The 22,749-nt window shown below is 45.7% G+C and overlaps 1 protein-coding gene across 1 annotated transcript in view; it reads right to left on the bottom strand.

Annotated features, from left to right (window-relative positions):
- The window catches only part of vps37ba (VPS37B subunit of ESCRT-I a), a 51,870-nt gene extending 29,483 nt beyond the window's left edge, over positions 1 to 22,387 (bottom strand). The window contains exon 1 of the mRNA XM_051921109.1: positions 22,200 to 22,387. Within this exon, the coding sequence (XP_051777069.1) occupies positions 22,200 to 22,304 (105 nt within the window). The 5' untranslated portion in view covers positions 22,305 to 22,387. The remainder of the gene's footprint in view (positions 1 to 22,199) is intronic.
- Positions 22,388 to 22,749: the final 362 nt, after the last annotated feature.

The following is a 22,749-nucleotide window of genomic DNA, read 5'->3' as shown; positions in this document are numbered from 1 at the left end:
GAGGAGGTCACAGGCGAGGACCTGCATGACACCATAGTGAATCCAGTTCACGTGTGGGGATGTCACAAACTCCCTTAGAGGAAGGCATCAAGGCCAAGAGCCGAGATTTAGCTCAACTTGCTTGACTGCCAGCTCCATGCAGCACACTTCCTTCTACATATCACGTACTGTGATGGACAACAAGCGCCACGGTTATGTTCTTTGTAAACTCTGCTATATTAGGTTTCATTTGTGCAGGCAGCATGTGATGCACTGTGCTGGAGCAGAAACGGTGGAGTGAATGGTGTAAGTGATGGCACCGGGCGAGGGGCTTCTGTTCTCTAAGAGGCGGACAGGAGAAGTTAGGAGAAAATGGAAGGAAAGTTTGAGTAGGGAGTCAGGAGACAACGAGCAGGAGTGTTTGTGGTATGGAGAAAGGCAGAATAGGAGTGGCAGGAGATGAAAAGCTTTCTTATATTGTCTTAGAGGTGTGCTCCGTAACCCAGATAACACGGCGCACAAGACAGCACCCTCTGTTATGGAACACCAACTGCAAGTAAAACATGGAAAACTCCAGTACCTCTGTGTTGTATTTACTTATTGCGCTGGTTGTTACAATATTATATGAATCGATTTTGTTAATATGGCTTTGTTTTGTAAATAAATGACTATTCATTAAACGAATCTACTGCATATCAATTTTAAAGTATCTGTTCCGTTATCCATCTTTTCTCTTATCCATCATGGCCTCTGTCCCGACCCCTAACGGATAATTGATGTTTTACCGTATATTCAAGTTACTGTCTCCCCCCATACACTACCAGGCAGCGTCCCAGGACTATGTTATCCGCGGCCCGGACACTCGCTCAGTGAAGGGCTACAGCAAAATGGCTGCCCCCTTCAAAAAGGACACTTTTCAGAATGCTAGGTGGGCAGGTGGGGCTTTGCAGCTGCACAGAGAAAGGAGACCAAGCTGAGAGATATGAGCTGAGGAAAAAGAGACCAAGTTGAGAGACCGAGTTGAGAGAGATCGAGCCAAGGGAGACACGAGCTGAGGAGAGATATGAGCACATACTACAGGTATTTGCACTACAGGCATACAGGCACTATTGGGCACACTACCTTTACCCACTCTGCAGACTCAGTATACAGCCAGGCTGGAGGGGTGCTGGAGGAGCCTGAGGAGGAAAATCTGAGGCGGCAATGGAGCAGCAGCACACGAGGCACAAGATACCCGTTGTTCAAGTTGGTAGATAAAGTGGCTGCATTCAAAGCCAATTTAATTTATGGGGCCGACAAGTGAACATTAGGATTTTTGATATGTTTCAAACGTTAGCAGAGGTTGTTAAAGATACCAAACCAGGGCCTTCTTTCTCCCAGCTGGTGTATGATCACCTATCTCAGCTTTCAATAGAGTTTGAGCATTATTCCCAACCACAACAGACCCCCAAATGGGAAGGAATGGATCTGTGACCCATTTGTGAATGAGCCAGGTGAATCAACTTTGTCTGTGCTTGAAGAGGATCAACTGCTTGAGGTTGCAAATGATGGTGGCCTTAAAAGTATGTTTGAGACAACTTCAAATCTCCGTACGTTTTGAATTACAGTCAAGGCGGAATATCCTGAGGTTGCCACAAAGGCACTGAAAAGTCTGCTTCCATTTCCAACATCTTATCTTTGTCTGCAGTCACAGCTACCAAAACGAGATTACGGAGTAGACTGAACATAAGCAACACACTTCACATGTCACTGTCTTCCATCATCCCCAGATGGGATCGTCTCGTTGCAGGAAAACAAGCTCAGGGCTCCCACTGATTCTGCATTATGGTCAGATGTATAAATTTCTAATACGATATTATAACTTAACCAGTAACAGCACACTGCACGAATACACTCAACTTGAGCATTCATAGTTTTCGTCCTCTTTTTCTGTACGTTTACCATTCGTTTGCTCAGAGGTTGATGTGCTTGCTACTTCCTGAGCAGCTCTTCTTTACTCCACCCTAGCGGCCTGCTGCTTCTCTTTCATCGACATCTTTCTGCGTTAAAACTGATTAAGTTAGTTTTTGTGTTGTAATTACTTAGTACGTTTTCTTTAACCTTTCACTTAATCTGGCACTTAGGTCTTCACTCTGCCTCAAGAATGATTAGCGAAGGTGGTAGGGAATGAGAACGGCGCCCGTACACATGCGCCGCACGGTTGCCCTGCTGCACGCTGCTCAGAGTCGATTCTACAATAAAATAAAATAAAAATAAAAAGAGTAATAAAATCAACACCCCTAAAGCGGATAGTAGGTGTCACGTAGTATATGTGTACCAAATTTCAGGTCAATAGTTCAAACAGTTTGCGAGCTACAGGTGATTTAAAATCCTGGACAGACAAACGAACAGCCACGGTAGCGTATTATAGCAGAAGATAATAATAGAAATGTAAAGTATATTGTGTATAAAACTGCCCTATGAACCTTCCCCGTATCCCCCTCCCCACCAGTCCCTGGAAAAATTTGCTTGTATAAAAGCGGTCCTTGGTGTCAAAAAGGTTGGGAACCACTGCCATAGGGGGTGTTGAAGGGACTAGACAGCCCTACTTCAAACGTACCCAGAAGTGCTCCCAACTAAGGCTCAGTTTCAGGATACCAGAAGTGGTTCAGGGTCTGCCATAAAAGGGGTCGCATTGCCTTGTCCAGGAGAGAAGAGGGGCAAAACTCGCCTTGGAGAAGTAGCAGTGCAGTGCAGAGAAGAGTGGAGACAAACAGGTATACTGTATATATAACAGATTAGATACATAGATAGATATAGATAGATACTTTATTATACTAAGGGAGTACTTTGAAATGCATCTCTTTGTTTTGAACCCGGGAGTTAGGGTGGCACCCCCCTGTAAATCACAATACAAAATAAATGAAAATATTTTCAAAAGTGACTCTTGTCATGGCGACACGGTGGCACAGTGGTAGCGCTGCTGCCTCACAGGAGACCTGGGTTCACTTCCCGGGTCCTCCCTGCGATGAGTTTGCATGTTCTCACCGTGTCTGCGTGGGTTTCCTCCCACAGTCCAAAGACATGCAGGTCAGGTGCATTGGCGATCCTACATTGTCCCGTGTGTGTGTGTGCCCTGTGATGGGCTGGCACCCTGCCCGGGGTTTGTTTCCTGCCTTGCGCCCTGTGCTGGCTGGGACTGGCTCCAGCAGACCCCTGTGACCCTGTGTTAGGATAAAGCAGGTTAGATAATGGATGGATGGACTATTTTGTCATGCTTATACATTACTAATTTAAATGAGCAAGTTTGAATATAACAAGGTAAGGGCAGCTACTACCGAATTCCATTTTTCCACAGTTTATAAACTCGGTAACCAAACACAATCCCTCAGCTCAGCATTAACAGGCCAAACGCACGAGGAGTCAGATTTGAAACCAGACAGTTGGTCAAATGGGAATTGTGTAACTCCACAGTCTGGCCTCCCACGGTGCACAGGCAGACCCAATACGTCCCAATTTGACTTTTAACACACGCTCACGAAATACTGCGACAAAACAGCAACCCTCCTAAAAACGCCCGACTTGTCGAAAGATAAAAAGAATGGCCCCAGCCCCAGGCGCATTGCTAGAAGTATGAAGTAGGCCAAGTAGCATTTCTTGAAATTCTTTTTTTCTGAATAATTAACATAACATGTCGGCTTTTGTCTAGGAGTAACTGTTGGTGTAACCGACCTAATGGCGAGACTGTCACGCAGAGTGAGGTGCATTACAGGTCCTCTGGCTTTACTCTTAAGTATCCGCACCATCTCTAGTGAGCCGACCTCGATCCTGCTACTCATATTCAGGGCAGAGTGGTGGCTCTGAGGCTGGGGATCTGCACTGGCAATCAGAAGGTTGCCGGTTCGAATCCCGTAAATGCCAATAGGGACTCTGCTCTGTTGGGCCCTTGAGCAAGGAAGGCCCTTAACCTGCAATTGCTGAGCGCTTTGAGTAGTGAGAAAAGTGCTATATAAATGTAAATAATAATTATTATTATTCTAGAAAATGCCAGCCTTTGCTACTCATCTTCAAGTCACTTTTACACAGCACTCTTCAGCGAGTACAGGCACAAAGCGCTTACATAAATTAACAAATTTAATAGCCAAGCAGTAAATTATTACTGTGTACGGCGTTGACACCTAAATGAAGGCAAGCACATGGTGAAACTCAAAGACTCTCCAGAGAAGGAAAACGTGTTCAAAAAGCTAACAGTTCCAACCACTAGAGGGCACCGATCAGTCGCTGTGTCCTTATTGTCGTGGTGCTAATCAGAGAGCCACGTGCGGTCACTCTACTGCGCCATGATTAGGGAGTACTTTGTCTTTTCACATCACCTTTGGAGGTCTAAGTGCAGGGTCACTGTGCAGCACTCCTGGAGAAATTTTCAGGTTAAAGGGCCAAACGGAGCAGGAGAACAACCTTACCTTGAAACTTCTGTACTCCATACCTGCAAAATTCTCATAACAGTTTAAACAAACAATTATATCAAGTACAACAGTTTAGATTATTACTCCCCACCAACTGTACCCGTATTACGCAGGAGCTACAAAACAAGACATTAGTATGTTCTGCACTGCAGTCAGAGTGGTTGTCTTTTCACAGCATGGTGACCACAAGAGCTGCTCACTCAAAGCCTCCTCCTCCTCCTCCTCCTCCAGGTGCCCTGTTGTATAAAGAGCGCACAGGTGGTACAAAGGAAGGGCTGAAGGAGGAAGTGAGCACAGAAAACACCAACAGCAAACAGTAACCTCCGTCACTGAGCTTCGAGGACGGAACCTCATCAAGGTCAGTGCCCACCAGCGCCTACTGGCGTCAAATCACAGCAGGGCTGCCACACTGCTACGGTGCTGCCCGTCACATCAGTGGCACCAACAGTTTAAAGACAGCAGAAAGTGAGAGCAGGCTGGGCACGATTCCATTTCTTCAAGTACCTACTGAACTTATTCATCTGGTCATTCTCGACGTGTACCCAAGGCACGAGTCACAATCAGGGTGACCTGCTGACTCGCAATTACACAATCTTCATTTGTTTAAGAAAAAGAAAAGAAAAATGGCTACTACACATCAAACAAAGAACATCAATCCAAAACTTAGTACTTGTTCAAAAGGTTCCTACATCCACAAGAAGACTGACTGTTGTGGGGTACAAAATCTGTAAATTTTGAACTATATTTTCATTATAAGACAAAACAGATGAACTTAATACTAAATCACAGTACCATTTGTTTGAAAATGACCAGCAATTCAAGAGATGCCTCAGGCTATTGAGGACTTTAAAACCTGAGATCTGGGAAAGGAAGACATGCCAGTAGTACTACGCAACATCAGAAGTTTTATTGCTTGGGAAAACGGACAAGTGAATTCATTCATCACACTGACAGCCAGCCAATTGGAATATCTAATAATCACATCTTGCAAAACCCAGTAGAATTTTATAATAAATGTGCTTCGGCTGAAGAATGACATCAGCAGAAGCAGACAAAGACGTCGGGAGAAGAGAACAGAGCAACGTCAGAACAGAGCGCCAGCAAAGTGTGGCCATTTCCATCTGATTGTCAGAAAAGCATCCCATGAACAACGACGACTGAGACATCACAAACCATCCTTGTCATCGTTTAACTTTTCGTAAGCTTCTTCTTCTTTCGGCTGCTCCCGTTTGCAGTTGCCACAGCGGATCATCTTCTTCCATATCTTTTTGTCCTCATCATCTTGTTCTGTTACACCCATCACCTGCATGTCCTCTTTCAGCACATCCATAAACCTTCTCTTAGGCCTTCCTCTTCTCCTCTTGCCTGGCAGCTCTATCCTTAGCATCCTTCTCCCAATATACCCAGCATCTCTCCTCTGCACATGTCCAAACCAATGCAATCTCGCCTCTCTGACTTTGTCTCCCAACCGTCCAACTTGAGTTGACCCTCTAATGTCCTCATTTCTAATCCTCGTCACACCCAGTGCGAATCTTAGAGCTGGAGGTAGCAGAATTAAAGATGCTGTCTCCTGCTTTCTGGTCAGTGTCACCGTCTCCATCCCATATAACATAGCTGGTCTCACTACTGTCCTGTAGACCTTCCCTTTCACTCTTGCTGATACCCGTGTGTGTCAAATCACTCCTGACACTCTTCTCCACCCTGCCTGCACTCTCTTCTTCACCTCTCCTCCACAATCCCCATTATTCTGTACTGATGATCCTAAGTATTTAAACTCCTCCACCTTCACCAACTCTACTCCCTGCATCTTCACCATTCCACTGATCTTCCTCTCATTCACACACATGTAAAGATTAGATACATCCAGACTTTGCTATCCACATTTTCTTTTATGCTTTTCTCTTCTGGTACCATCGTTCTTTAATAAATACCTCGTTGCTTGTAACCTTCTATAATTTTGTCTTCATATTTAGAGTGATTGAAGTCAGTCAGTCAGTCATTCTCCAACCTGCTATATCCTAACACAGGGTCACGGGGGTCTGCTGGAACCGTAATAAGTTACATTTCTTAGAGCACCTGGAGCAGTAGGAAGTGCCAGATGATCTGAACTGCGAGGTTTATCAATCTGCGGACGAACAGCTCTGTCTATTAATGAACAGTGCGTTAAAGTAAGATATTCACTGGCTGATGGCCTCTACCCAAGGATGTTGAGTCTTTGTATGTTTGTATATATTCTTGTAGACCAAAAGTAATATTTAAGTCTGAGATACAATAAGACATTGAACGTTACTCGCGTCTATGAGAAGTACGTCTCTTGGAGTACTATGGTGAGCGGACACTGCACGTGTTATTCATGATGTATTTGTGTGAATAACATGCTGTGTATACGTCTTTCATACGGCACCTTTGTAGTTAGGGTCTGCGTGACTGCGTATATTTATGTATGTGTGTGTTAACCCTAAAGTACAACAGTAGACCAATCTGATAATGAACTTGACGAGTACACTCAACCCTAAAGAAAAGAGGTAAATGGAAATACCACGATAACACACGGACACTTTGAGCTCTGCAATAAAGCCAAAATTCTCCATTTCTTAAACAACAAATAAGTCAAATACATAATTTATAAAGAAAACATTTTTGGAAAAAATGCACTACCAGTGCCGACACATTTACTTAGGCCTAATTTTTAAACGTTTATGGCTAAGAGTGCATCTACAAAGCAGAGTTAACAGAAACCGAGCTCCACTATAAAGTATGATCTCATTTGGGTAATTCACCTCAAAACAAATAACAAAAAAAAAGAACAAAGACCATCGTTCTAAAGCAGAGTTCAATTTCTTGTGTGTGCCCCCCCCCGCCCTGCCCTGCTCACACAGTAGGCCAGCTATTGCAATTATTTCTAGCAACCAAAAGCTTAAAGGATTTTCCTGTCCCTACTGCGCAGGCCACAACAATCCCCTTAGCCAGACCCTTCCCAAATCTGGCTTTCATTAGCGTCTGTACCTTGACGCCAAATTGAAAACAGTTCAGAAACCGCAGGGTGCCTCCCCCTTTATAAAACGGAGAGACTCGCCAAGCAGAACGCGGGTTAATAATGCGTTTTACAGGGGCTTTATTTTACACACATCTGGAAGAAACTCCCTAAAACGCCCACACAGGTCAACAAAATCCCACTGTCTATTAGAGGAGCACATGGCCTGCTGGGTAAACCACAAAGAACTCCTTAAAGAACTGAATGATAAGAAATAAACAGCATGCCATATTATCTAGGATGTAGTCTGCAAGGGGGGAAAAAAAAAAGAGGGGTTTCCTAAAAGCAAGAGAATTTGTGCCGAGAGTGACCATCTGCCACTGAACATTGACGGCTCAACTGTGGAGGTCGTCAACAGCACCAAATTCCTGGGTGTCCACCTTGTAGAGAACCTCACCTGGTCCCACAACACCAGCTCTTTAGCCAAGTAAGCCCAGCAGCGGCTATACTTCCTGCGTAGGCTGAGGAAAGCCCATCTTCCACCAGCTACTCTAACAACATTCTATAGAGGAACCATAGAGAGCATCCTGAGCAACTGCATCACTGTCTGGTTTGGAAATTGCATGGTCTAGCCCTACAACAGATAGTGAAGACAGCTGAGAAGACCATCGGTGTCTCTCTTCCCTCCATCTTGGACATTCACACCACACGCTGCATCCGCAAAGCCACCAGCATTGTGAATGATCCAACACACCCCTCACATTCATACACTCCTGCCATTGGGAAAAAGGTAGCGAAGCATTCGGGCCCTCACCTCCAGAATGTGTCACAGTTTCTTCCCCCAAGCAGTCAGACTCCTGAACACTCATGGACCGGACTGATATCTGACATATGTGTTCAGTTCTGCAGTGTTGCACATTTGGCTCACATGCACCTTGTTATGTATTGTGTGTCGTGGATTCTTCATTGTCTTGTGTTTTATGTTGCATCATGGTCCTGGAGGAACGTTGTTTCGTTTCACTGTATGCTGTACTGCTGTATATGGATGAAATGACAATAAATACTCTTGACTTGAAATAACCGCCGTCATTTGAGATGCGATTCCGCGAGGGAACGAGCAAGCGAAAAGGTCGGGGAGGCTGTGTTCTGCTGCGAGCATTGACGTTTGTGCCTGAAGCATCGCCGAGGAAGGAAGAACAGGCTTAGGTAGATAAACGTGAATGAACAAGCGTGAGGAAGCAGTAAACGGGCCGATGTTGTCGTCTAGTTTATGTTGCTGGAATAGCCAATATCGGTGAAGCGGAAACATTTATGGATAGAACGCTTGTGTTTGAGTGGCTTTGGAGGAAGAACTCCGAGCTCTGGACTTGCAGTAAGGAGATCATGGGTTTGCATCCCGGGTCCTCCTGGAGGTGAGGAAAGTGCTACATTAATGTGAAGAATTATTATAAGGAATCACAAACAAAGGGGAAGGGTCACTGAAAGGTTATCCCCACATAGGGTAAAGTTGGAAGAAAACGTTTTCACAGAAAAAAAAGAAAAGGACGTCTTTATAGACGAGTTACAAGGGCGAGGAGGTGGAAGGAATGGGGAGCGGACTTCGGAAATCCAGAGGTGACGTCATGCATCGCTGGGCCACGACGGTCCACACCTGCAGACGGAAGGACAGGAGAGGCGTTAGGAGGCAGCGCCATCCCCTGACTCAGGGTGGCAGTGCAGGTGGTCAACCCTGAAGCAGGCGGGTGTGACAACGGTTTTTTTTTTTTGTTTTAATCTTTTAAGAATGACCTCACAACACTAATTATGGTTTTAATGACGGTATTTAAGAACATTTCTATAAACTGCACATTGTGTTTCAGAATTGATGCACTTTGTCTTAACAGCCAGAAACTGTTGTTAGTCCTCATTTGCTGCTCGTCCCGTCTCGGTCATGGACTACTAGGGGGTCTAGTCTACATCGGAGTGCTGGCTACGAGATGTGGCTTATTCATTTAATATTGAGAGAGAATGGCAGGTTAACGCTCCACACATACTTTACAGCAACAAATGCGCAGCCACAGACCATTCCAGTGCACGTGTGAATATATAGGAAACATTCAGATGTTTCACTTTAAAACAAACCGTGTCACTACGCAGACTTGTCTCAAGGTCTCCATGATGGCAAAGGTCACATTATGTACCAGTGTGTGTGTGTGTGTGTTCTTTCCCAGTCAATTCCCAGTCTTGCTGTGGAAATTGCCGAGTTAAACCAAAGAAAAGGACACTCCTATAACCAAACAGATTAAGCCACGGATTTCTCCAGTCAGGTGTAACACGTGGACAGCTTTGCCTACGGAGAATGGATTTTCAACTTTAGCCAGATGACACAAATGAGCAAACTGCCACTTATCACGGATCATTAATAACTGCGTACAACGTCAGAATTGAACTCCTCTACTGCAAGAATCATAACAATATTGCAATGTGGCGTCCCTAACACAAGAACAGGCAGGATTTTCCTGTTGGACGCCAAGCACCATGAGACCGGCAGTTCCCACCCCAGTGACAGACCTACAGTACGTACATGCGGAGTGTGCAGCCCTGGCACTGCCCACCACCACTTCTCCCCAGCATGCAGGCATGTGAATTTTCCTAAACACGGACTGTTCATCTGTATAAATTGGCCACATTTTCCATACGCCTTTAAGCTGTGTGGGTTTTGAGACTAGTTCTGTGCCGACTCTCCTTTTCTTGCGCTTTATTAAGCCTAACAGAACTTTAGTATTGTTGTCAAAACTAACATTCAACACGTCATGTCCTGGTGCCATGATAAACATGACTGCATTAAAACATCCGTCCATCCATTATCCAACCCGCTATATCCCAACACAGGGTCACAGGGGTCTGCTGGAGCCAATCCCAGCCAACACAGGGCGCAAGGCAGGAAACAAACCCTGGGCAGGGTGCCAGCCCACCGCAGGGCACACACACCCACACCAAGCACACACTAGGGACAATTTAGGATTGCCAATGCACCCAACCTGCATGGCACTGTGGGAGGAAAAGCAGATAGACACGGGGAGAACATGCAAACTCCACGCAGGGAGGACCCGGGAAGCTTATTGTGAGGCAGCAGCGTTACCCACTGCGCCACAGCGCTGCCCGCATTAAAACACGTACATTTATTTTTTAACAGAAAAAGCAAACTAATTTAAGTTGAGGATCTTCTATAAGTGGTTGGCACCATGCCTGGGATTGGTTCCTGCCTTGTGCCCTGTGTTGGCTGGGATTGGCTCCAGCAGACCCCCGTGACCCTGTGTTCGGATTCAGCGGGTTGGAAAATGGATGGAAGGATCTTCTATAAGTTACAAACCTGGACGGTCACAATACAAGAACGTCAGTTCTTCCCATTTACACGGCCATATTATGCTACCCGTGTGCCTGTAAGATAAACACAATTCTTTCAGGTCTTCTGTATTTATTTATTTATTTATTTATCTATCAGTGACTCATTGACGGCCCAAGTGTTTCATATTCCAAAAGCAAACATCTCTTCAATATGTAACCAAACGTGTTTTAACTACAGCTCTAGCAATTCCTTTTCAAATTTAAATCTCGTGTTAAGGACGTGCACCGGCTTTGGTGCCCTGGCTTGAGAATCGCGACTTCCACTTCTATGACAAAGCTCGTTTTTCTCCCCCCCACCCCACCTTATCTATTTTGCAGCAGCTCTGTTGAGTCATGCCAACTGGGGGGGTGGAGGGGAATAAATGAAAAGGCTGCACCTACAGTATGTCGACACTCGCCATTTGTCTGGAGGCAAAGAAACTCCACAGCTGGTGTTGACAAAATAAACACGGGTGGGAGCTCAGAGGCCGTGAGGACGCTCAAGTGCAGTCCCGCTGATCTGTAAGTCACAACGGACCTAAAAACTCTGAGTGTCACCCGCCTCGGGATCAAGGGGGACCAGTCGTTCAATTACAAACTAAAGCTTGAGAGAGGAACAGAAAACGGCAAAGCAGTGTAACTTACTATAAAACCAAATGACAGCTGAAGGAGGAGAGAAAAAACATGGAGTGGACAACGTCTGAGGTGTTCAGCACACAACCCACACAAGTTTAACAAGGAAAAACTGTAGGCCGATATCTGCATCTAATGGCATGTTTTTACTAAAATAAAATAAAATTGCCAAATTCTGATAATTTGATTTGAACTGACGGATTTGTTTTTGCGTTCTCACGATTAATATCCAAACCTTAAATTACGTCCCACTGCTGCTCCATTCGGTTTTTGTTCTGCCATATGCCAGCCTTATACTCTGAATATTGACCTTTAAAGAACAGCCTGGGAGGCCTTCTCCAAACTTCACGAAGAGATAAAGCGTTAATTACATTTGTAGCAGTTACCAGTTGCTGTGAAAGCAGCCTCGACAAAGTCAAAAGTAGACCACAAAAGTATCACCATGGCAATTCCACTAATGGAGAACAAAAACAGAAGTGCCGTCTTAATAAGGATTGAGGAAATAAGACCAGAGATCTCAAAATCTGGCGTGTTCAGGGAGCTCTCCTTACAAGTGTGTTTTATTTATTTTTGTTTTAAACTATGATATACGCAGTCCACACTTTTTTGAAATGCAAACATTAACAAATTTATAGTCTAAAAAACCCCCAGAACAAGTTCAAGATGAAATCGGAATCTCTTTTGAGATGGAATTAATTAAGGTTATCATCACAGTTGTCCAAAAATCCAAGACACAACACCAGAGCAAGACAACACGAGGAAATGTGTTTGTGTATTGCAAGTGCACTTACACCCACACACACAGTACATTTATTCATATTGTGACACGCGAGTCACCGTCCTGCACCTGAGAGAAGAGGCAAACGCTTCCAGAAAACACACTTTATTGTTAATCAAAACAAGAACAATCGGGGTAATTACTGAACTACCGCAATACACACAGACACAGCACACAAGCAGTGAGGGGGCCAGGTCAGCGACGGGTTAAAACGCTCCTCACATCAACCATCGGGTGACAGATGTGTTACGCGGGCAGGCTGCAAACTTGCGAAGGCCTCAGCAGTGCTGCGAACCTGTGGTCACCTCGGCGACAGACAAGCAACCCTTGAGAGACGCGTCCACCGTGTTTTGGTGTGCAGCACTGGTGGGGAGGGTCTGAGAAAATGTATGAGAAAATACAGTATGCATACACACATACACATATATAAACACACTAGGGGGCTTCAATCGCCCACCCCCATAACCCCCGGCCTGCGCTACGCCCCAGCCATTTCACATCTCTGTCACTCTTGTTGTGAAGAGGGGGGCTGAACGCACCTCTAGAAGACGTGGTCACTCCTCCAAAACCCCCTCTTAAAAACGGTGATACAATGGGAAACAAAGACCGTTTTTATTGACCTCCTCTTTGCTCGATCAGCTGCTGGCGCACTTCTGTCCTATCACCTGTGTCCATATATTTGATCTCTTTTCGCTTGTACCTTTTCGTCAATATCGCATTGAATTTTGATTCCGTGCTATGAATTACATCGTGACAAACAACGTATAACTGCCTGTGAGTGAATATCGTTTCTTTCTCTCTACACGAACTGTGTCAGACAATAGCATTCACACAAATGAGAGGTGACTGAACCGTGTGCGTGCTTGAAATTTCCTCTCGTGGGATTTCACTTTCACCAAACAACAAATCTTTTAATTCTCGTGGATATGCCTCTTCATTGGGAAGAAACACGACATTTCCCATCGGGATTAATAAAGTATCTATCTATCTATCTTCTCCCTGATGGCAACACAAATTAGACGATCTACAAGTCTCCGACTTAAACTTTAAATCCAAACAATATATTCAATCTCTTTTCGTCGTTATTTCACCAAGTAATAATTTCCGATTGTTTGCACTAATGCGATCTCTACTATCATTTTTTTTGAGGCTTTCGAATTTTCGTACTTTCATTATCTCTAACCTGCTCTGCATGTGTATCGCGCCAACGTTTGTGAATTCTTTACAACGTTCGACTTTGTCATCTACTCTTTGTCTTTTATTTCCGGTCCTGGTTGTGGTTAAATCTCTTGGCACAAAGTCTCGTCTCACAGCACGTGAAAGTGTCTTTCTAAGAAAGTCACGTCTCATCTCCTTCCAAAATTTTCTTTTATAATAGATTCCAGTTATGACCATTACGCGTAGAATTTCGAAATGAAACCTGCCTAACTTTTGTAAGTAAGCTGTAAGGAATGAGCCTGCCAAATTTCAGCCTTCCACCTACACGGGAAGTTGGAGAATTAGTGATGAGTCAGTCAGTCAGTCAGTGAGTGAGTGAATCAGTCAGTGAGGGCTTTGCCTTTTATTAGTATAGATATATACATACATATATACACACACACAAGTTTACAGCTGTTCATCTGGAAAAAGACATGGAAATTATGATTGGTATAATAAGCCAACAACAAATAAGACAAAGAATACAACCTTCTTCTATAATACGCTACCGTGGCTGTTCGTTTGTCTGTCAATGATTTTAAATCACCTGTAGCTCGCAAACCGTTTTACCTATTGACTTGAAATTTGGTACACATATACTATGTGACATCTACTATCGGCTTTTATTGTAGAATCAACTCTTGGCAGCGCGCAGCAGTGCGGTGCATGCGTACAGGCGCCGTTCTCACTCCCTACCACCTTCACTAATCATTCTTGAGGCAGATTGAAGACTTAAGTGCCAGATTAAGTGAAAGATTAAAGAAAACGTACTAAGTAACTGAAACACAAAAACAATCAGTTTTAATGCGAAAATATGCAGACGAAAGAGAAGCAGCGGGCCACTAGGGTGGAGTAAAGAAGAGCTGCTCAGGAAACAGCAAGCGCATCAACCTCTGAGCAAACGAATGGTAAACGTACAGAGAAAGAGGACGAATACTATGAATGCTCAAGTCAAGTGTATTCACTGTACGTTATCGTGCAGTGCGCCATTACTGGTAATTAATAAATACTAATACATTACTTATTAACTGTAAACCTACTTTTGTCCCCCCCTGTATATACACTCACATATAATGAGAAGGTGATACCATCGCCTAAGTGTCGCTTGCCACTCTGAACTTGGGACCTTTTGGTTTTCCTTTTTTGACGCTGAGCCCCTTGGCCAGAGTTGGTCTTAAGTAAGTGCGGGGGGCTTATGTGATACAATAACAAAGTTCAGCCCATACAACCCCTGGGGGGGTCACTCAAGCAGCCTGCACCAACATGCCCCACCTCACAGCTCCACGGCCAACTCATCCCTGCTGTGGGGTTTACGTGGTCCCCTTGTTTTTTGGGTTTCCTCCCCTAGCCCAGACATAGTGGGGTCTCACTCTCTACCTGAACATCAGCGGGTCCTCATTTGCTCTGCTGTGGACACTTAATGCAGTTCACCTGGACGAGGCACAGTTTGTTACAAAAGTACACGGATAACGATTATGTTTAATTCCATATTATAATTTTTCCCCACACTAAAGATCCAACTAAAAAGGTCCTACATAAAATAAAAATGCAAAAGGAACAAATAAATGTGTGTTTGTTGTGCCCTACACACTGTAATCAGCAATAAACAAAAAATCTACAACCTCGTTACACAAGCGGTTTGTAACGGCCTGACGCACAAAAGGCACTAAATAAACTGATCAACTCCACAAGGTTCAATATGCAGTCCATTACGTACGGCTGCTCTTCATACACATTTGATACAAAGCCACTGAACGAACACTCCTCGTCGCGTTTCCATGGCTACAGGAGTGAGGTGTCGGTGGTCTCGCAGCACACTTTCGTCAAATCACAGCATGACGGGTCCCAGCAAATTACTGAAGGCAGAGTCTTCCAACGCCGCCGCCAATTCAGATTTTGACACATCCGGGTGCGCGGCCCCGTTTTGGGAAGGCCAATGCGCCCCCCTCCCTCATTTTTAACCCTGGCCTCCAGTGCCCCCTGTCAACACTAAACTAGTAATGAATTGCAGCCGACTACAGGAATGTGTGTACAGGCCGAGAATCCAAACTCACAGACTTCCACACTTCCTTGCAATTCAGTCCAAGTTTAACGTTTCACCTTTCTTGGTCTTTGCAAGCAAAATTACAAACCGAGCACATTCTCAGTTACGTAAAGACCCTGGCAGACGAGGACCTTTAGAACTCGTGTGCCCATTTTAAGTTAAGACCAGCAAATGACAATATGGGTAAGCCCTGTTCAGCGCCCAGAGCTGCTAGGATATGCTCCAGTCCTCCACAAAGCAAATTTCGGCACGTTACGTTATCTTCCACATCTTCGATTCACCTGATGTTTTCTTCCAAACAAATGCCTCCATGGTGACAACACATTACGTGCAAATGCGTAACACATCATGCAGAACATCTGCTAAACAACCCTAAGGGAAAGCATGTGAGCCTGCCCTGCTGCTTGGACCAAACACATTGAAGACGACTTCACAACACCCCACCACAGGCACCCAGAGGATTACAAAACACAAATCAGAACTCTGGCAGAAGCCGTCCAGCTATCTGGTTTTTAACGTGGCCAGACTTAAACTCGACAACGGTCTCCGAATTGGATTTTCTGGCACTTTCCCTGCTCCCACCATAGCACAGGTGCGGCATTTAGAAGACCCAAGTGCATTTTAGGACTCTCCTGAAGAACACAACTTTGTGAGGAAACGTAAATGTGCGCTACCGAAATGGAGGTCGGAGCGAGCAGGGCTCAACAGGCAGCTTGGGCAGGGGCTCATGGAGAAGCTGTTCTCTCGCTCAGTGGCTAGGACCACCTTCAGAAAGGGGACAAAGTGACAAGCCCAGTTCACAACTGGCGTCAGCCTCTCATTCACACAGCATTCCCCAGTGCTGGAAAGTGAGGAACTCTGCACCTTAAAATTACTGACCAAGGTTACAGTAGGCCGCTGAACATGTATGGCCGAAGCAGAGCCAGTCATGACATTTGTTTTTGTGCCACTGCACAGTTTCGCTTCGGACTGACGCTTTTCAATTAGAAAACTGCAAATTGATGAAAAGCCCTTCTTGTTATTAAAGTCAAGTCTATTCAAAGACAACATAGGAGGCCTGACACACGCAAACACAAACGAGACAAAACCTACAGTTCGGGACGGGAGAAAACAAACAGATGGTTCTACACCAGGGGTGAGCTGCGTCGGTCCTGGAGGGCCGCAGTGGCTGCAGGTTTTTGTTCCAACCCAGTTCCTTAATTACAAGTCAATTATTGCTGATGAAGAAGCTCTTATTACTCAAGTGACATTTGATGCTTCATTTTAGTGGTCTCACCTGGTAAGGTTCCCCACCCTTAACTGCTTATTTAAGTCTGTACTCACTGTTATTAGCAATACGATACAAACGACAAAAGAGCCAGCAGTTCTCCAACTATTGTGTGGATTCATCATGCTCTATTTGGTTAATAAAACACTTGAGAGAAAAGTGTGACAGACTGAAAATTATTCATTTTAGGCCTCAAATCATTTGGATAATATCCTTGGAAAGGAACAAAATCTACAATAGAAGAACCTAACAAGCCATAAAATTACATAGGGTCCGAGACTGGAAAGGATTGGTTACTAATTAAGCAACTGGGTTGGAATGAAAACCTGCAGCCTGTGCGGCCCTCCAGGACCCTCGCTGCCCACCCCTGTTCTAACTCGTCTGCTGATGAATTCTTACCCTCGTTCAGCAAATGTCAGAATGCAAGAGCGACGAGCGAATGAACAGCAAGATTCTTGTAAAACTGAAGAAATCCACGATGCCAACTCTTCAATGACTGACTGAGGCTTACGGTGAAGAGTGCGTCACTCACGTGTGCGTCTTTGAATGCCAAGTCGCTGATCGAAGGAACCCATTTTTAATTTTTTTTTAAAAATCGGTAGAAGATGCGAAAGGAAAAGCGGGGGAGATCGTCGCCAGCTTTTCAGAAAACGACCTGTGGATTTGCTCAGATCTCAGTCTTCGAAGCCGACAGACGGATTGGGGATATCGTCATCCGGTCCCGAGAATCCTTCTATCGCAGCGACAGAAATTGGCAGACTGTATACATCAAGAGCCCACCTTGATAAACGTATTGCCATTTGGCTTCCTCCGTTTGTAATGCCGTGTAAATCGTCATTAAAGAAAGAGAAGTTATTTTCTCTTATGTGATTTCTTACCGCCGTATCACTATGGGAGGTGTTATCGCCTTTTAATAATATATCTATTTAGGTTCAGGTTACTTAATACGCCACAATTAAAAAGAACTTATTGCAACTAGGGAGCTAGCGCCCCCTATCGGAAAACAGTCACCCACTACTCTTTCATGGCCGTTGTAAATAAAACAGCACGACCTCTAAAGATGGCGGCTATGGCCCACAATGCAATGCGGTGTCGACTTTTTCACTCCTTCCCTATCCCACCAGGAGGTGCCCCTCGAAACAAAATCCCATAACCAGCAACAGGCCTGTAATGGAAACGGCAGCACAGAATAACCTGAAAACATGAAGCGTGTTTTATTATCCGCAGAGTGAAATACTGAATATGCGATTTTCTGGAAATGTTTTTGATGGGTAAAAAAAAATCTGAGGCCTCCCTTGATGCTTTCTTTCAACTGCTGGCTGGAATTTGAAAGCTCATCTCAAAGTCTTTGCTTCCCGGGTCCTCCCTGCGTGGAGTTGGCATGTTCTCCCCGTGTCTGCGTGGGTTTCCTCCCACAGTCCAAAGACATGCAGGTTAGGTGGATTGGCGATTCTAAATTGGCCCTAATGTGTGCTTGGTGTGTGGGTGTGAGTCCTGCGGTGGGTTGGCACCCTGCCCGGGATTGGTGCCCTGTGTTGGCTAGGATTGGCTCCAGCAGACCCCCATGACCCTGTGTTCGGATTCAGTGGGTTGGAAAATGGATGGATGGATGAGAATAAATGGAGTGACTTTGGAAAAAGGTCAACAGACTTTTAAACAAACGCAGTCTGCAGCCCATGTGGAAGAAGTGACATGTCCTGCCATCCAACGGACCAGTCACACTCCTGTATACGCCACAGCTCTGGTATTAATACTGCAGGCGGTTTTCACTCTTTGACATTTACCCATAATCCTACATTAAAAAACATTAACTGCACATTGCTGTAAACTTTAAAGAAAGATGTGGCTAACAGGGAGAGGATAACTAACTAACTAACCCTCCCATTATGACCAAGGCTCTTATAATCACAAACACCGCTGACATTCTCTGCCATCAGTAATAGAATTACGCCCAGCAGCCCCTCTCCATGTCGACACTACGGTATATTGATAAGCCCACAGCCCTGCAGAAAAATCATAAGAGAAATAAGAAAACTGCAGGAGTGACAGCCTTTAATTCTGCGTCCCCAAACTCCAGCACAAGCCAGATGCCACATGGGCTGGACGGGCATCTTGGACGGGAGACTCCCAGTAGGCCGGCAAGCATCCCAGCTGGGGAGGAGAAGGGGATCAGAACCCACTGAAAACGCAAAATGTCGCTGGGTTTTACTCCCCCAACACCGTAGATGGCAGCGACCCCAGATAATTGCTGCCCAGTGAGAAGCCAGCAGGGCATGCTGGGAGACGTAGTCCAGCAGAGCGGCCCCACTGGGTGCCACAAGAGGGCGCTCCCTGGTGTAATGGACTTTCACAGGACCCGGAAGTGCTTCTATCGGGCAGCGGGCCTGGCACCGGAAGTACTCCCTGGTCGTTAATTAAAGGGACCGCACTCGCTTACCCAGGCGAGTCGGAGCTGGGAGGACGTTGGGCAACAAGAAGAGAGGGACTGGGGGGAGAAAAACCTGTAAAGTGTGTGCTTGTGTTACTGGGTGGGGTTGAATTTAATAAACCTTCCATTATCTGAACCCAGGACTCTTGGTCTGATCGTGTTTAGGGGTTCACTGACACCCCGGTTTCCATCACACACTATAAACGATTCCAGCCAAGTTTCTGCCTTAAAATCAAGCCTTGATATTCTTTATTTCACATAAACTATTCATATTATTTTTTCAATAATGTTAACAATTCATCCAATAAGTTGAAGCACCCATACCAATACGGCGCTTTTTTATGATGACAACAAGAACCAGTGTGGCCTAAAGACATGCACCTGATAGGCTGCTGGCTCAAGTGCCACCACTGACGCACTTTGTGACCTTTAACCTCCCACAGCTCCATGGGTAGAGGGAAGTAAACAGGTGAAGAAGGATGGGCCACTTGGCACACCCCTGACTAACTGATGGCTGCCACCCCCCCCCCCATTAAATAAGGGCATTAGGCCAACACCCGTCTGCCAAGGTTTTCCTGTTTTACCTGAATGGCTCAGGGTCCAGTAAAGTCCACCTCACTGAGTGCATGGCAGGAACAGAAGCAGCACTGGCAGCACGTGCTTTAAAGCTCGAGGCATCGCCCACCACAGCAGGCTGCTCACTATATGCGTCTTGTAGGGGAGTCTGACGATTTTAGGGTTTTAGCCATTTTAGTTCTTTAACTACAATTATTTTAGCACCTTGCCTCTCTGTGCAGTTTGCCCAGACAGTGCCGTATTGTCCTCATGCCAATATGCAGGGTGAGTGAGCAGTCATGAGTTCTAACAGAAAAAATATCAAACCCTGGCAGTGTCACCGACGGGGTTAAGCGAGTGATTTAGGCAGCTTATAACCCTGTCGTATGTCCTCATCCTGTTAGATCTCTCCTTGGTCTTCGACACATTCAACCACCAGATCCTCCTTGCCACCCTCTGTAGCCTTGGCATCGCTGGGTCTGTCCTACAGTGGTTAGAATCCTACCCATTGGGCAGATGTTACCGTGTGTCCCAGTGAGGACAAGTGTCCTGCCCAAAGATGATGTTGGGCCCTCTCCTCCTCCTCCCTAGAATCAATCATCTAGTCACAGGGGATCTTACATCAAGTGACACCTAGCACCTCCAGAGAACAACATGGCATCAGGTAAGAATCTCTGCCTGTCTCAGTGATATTGCAACCTGAATGATGGAGCGCCCTCTCCACCTCAAGCAGGCAAAGACGGACCTACTCGTCACCCCATCAACTGTGCACCCCACGTCAGTTTGGAGTTGGCTCATCGTCACTCACACACACCAACTCTGGACGCAGTCTTGGGGTGCTGATCGATGGATGACCCGCCGTCCTTTGCCGATCATATTGCAGTGGTCTTGCGGACTCACATCGAGTTCTGACAGGAACAACTCCAGGTGATACCTTCCTCTGTAACACACACAGTTTTTACAGAAATATGGAAGTCTCTTTTTGTGCCTGCTTCTTTGTTCTATTCACAATATGCTACACAATTGAAATCGAGGACGGGGGGGGGGGGGTTTGACGTCCCTCCTTAGGAGTTTTAAGCAGGATGACAAACTTAAAAATACCAAAGAGCAGTGGGGGTAGGGTGGCATAATGAGTGTGACAAACCCCAAAGGGGGGCACGACCCATGGACCGAGAAACCCCACTCTATATAACAATCAGACCAAAGCTGACGGAGTGGTCACCCCTGGACTGCTGTAATGTTCTGCTGGCAGGAGTACTGGAATGCGTCGCTGCAGAGGATTCAAAATGACCTGTTTGGTGTTCGCCAGCACAGGCCTCTTTTCAGATCGGTGCATATGAAGTCCAAATCCTTGTCGTTGGGTCACCCCCTATAAAGAAGGACACCCCAGCGACGTTCTGTGCTCCTTCTCGGCTGCAGCGGCCTGCTGATCTCAATCCAGTCTCCTTTCACTTGAGGAGCTCCTAGCTGGAAATTCTGACTACCTTAAGGTGTTTAAAAAACGTTTGAAGACTCCTGTTCTGTGAATTTCTGTCTAACGGATTTGACCTTTTAAGGTTTTGTAACCTACAAAAAAGTTACGATCTTGTATTTTCTTCTAAGCTCTTCTTAGAAAGGGGGGGGGGGGGGGTCACTTTTGTCACCGTGCCCTGTAGTCCCCAAAACCAACGCGTACTTGATTAAGCTGATCTTATTTGTAAGTCGATCTGGATAAAAACGGCTATTGAGCAAATGCTATATTGATACCCCATTCCTTTACGTTTTTATTTTTTTTAAGAGTTCCGCTTTCTTTCCTATTGTCTGCTCTTCTGCCCGGCGGCTCGGTCTCTGAAGGTCGCGGAGGGTTCTTTGTTTTGCTGGTGACGTCAGCGAGCACGTGCTCAGAGGCGCAGGTGGGCAGACGCATGCGCGTCCATCCCTCGCAGCTTCTCCCCCCCCCCGTTAATGGTGTCACGCCTCGCAGGTAAGCTCCAGTGATCCTTGCCGGGTGTTTCTAGTTTCAGCAGCTGTTGGTCGTTCGGTTACTTAAATGGGTCATTTCCGCGCAAAAAGGGCCTCCTTTAAAGGCCGAAAGAATTGGGCTTGTCTGAAAGTAGCAAGACTTAAAATGACAGTACCCACACGGGTGACAATGATAGAAACCAACACCGGAGCGTGCCAGGTGAACATTGGAATATTTGAATACATATTATATATACACACACACACTTTTTTAAACGGAAAACATCCTCAAAAACTTAACACTGGCAACTTCACAAACAGCCCGCAACACGCAGTGCGTCTCATTAGTAGGGGAGCTTAGAGTACTGGCGTAGAACTCGAATTCACTTTTTAAAGAACCAAAAAGTTGTCGTTCGTGCGCTTCCTGTCCTGGAGCCCAACAAGAGCAGTGAAACAAGAGAACGACGAGCACCCCCCCCCGCGGCAGGCCTCCCCCGATCTCCCTGTGCCAAAAACAAAAAAAAAATCTAATTCCGATCCCAGCAGTTCGTTCTTCTTAAATTTCGATCTTAACGGTTTGACTCTTTCCTACCTCGTCTGTTTCCTGGACCATTTGGTTGAGTTTCTCGTCGTCCTCCAGCAGCTCATTTAACTGCATGATAGACAAAGCGTTTATTTTACTCCCGTTCACCGACATCTCGGTTGTATTCTTGATAATCCAACTGGCTGCTCCTCACAACTCCGCTCTCGAATTGACTGCTCCGAAACCGGAAGCACCGCCGCGTTCTCTTGCGACTTCCACGAATCAGCGCCCCGTGACGTCACATGGTGGCCTAAGGAGAATGACCGCATTCTTCGTGAACTGATGTCATGGGCATGTGCGGAGCGGCGTATTGCAAATGCGGGCACATCGGTAATAGGAGAGGGGCATTTTCGAACAGGATTCATTTATTGCAGGACAAGAATTTGAAATGGCTGATCCAATGACAGCGATTCTTCCGGTAGTGTATTGTTTAAAGGCAACCTCTCCCTTGCCCGAGCTGAAGTTTGGAAGTGTCGATCCTATAAAATCTATCGAAATCAGTCGTAGACGGAGCAGCACTCGCTAAATCGGGGTAACGGACATTGTCCAGCAGTAAAAA

Source organism: Erpetoichthys calabaricus, chromosome 18, assembly GCF_900747795.2.
Source record: "Erpetoichthys calabaricus chromosome 18, fErpCal1.3, whole genome shotgun sequence".
NCBI classification, from domain to species: domain Eukaryota; kingdom Metazoa; phylum Chordata; class Cladistia; order Polypteriformes; family Polypteridae; genus Erpetoichthys; species Erpetoichthys calabaricus.
This window is presented reverse-complemented; position numbering and strand designations above follow the sequence as displayed.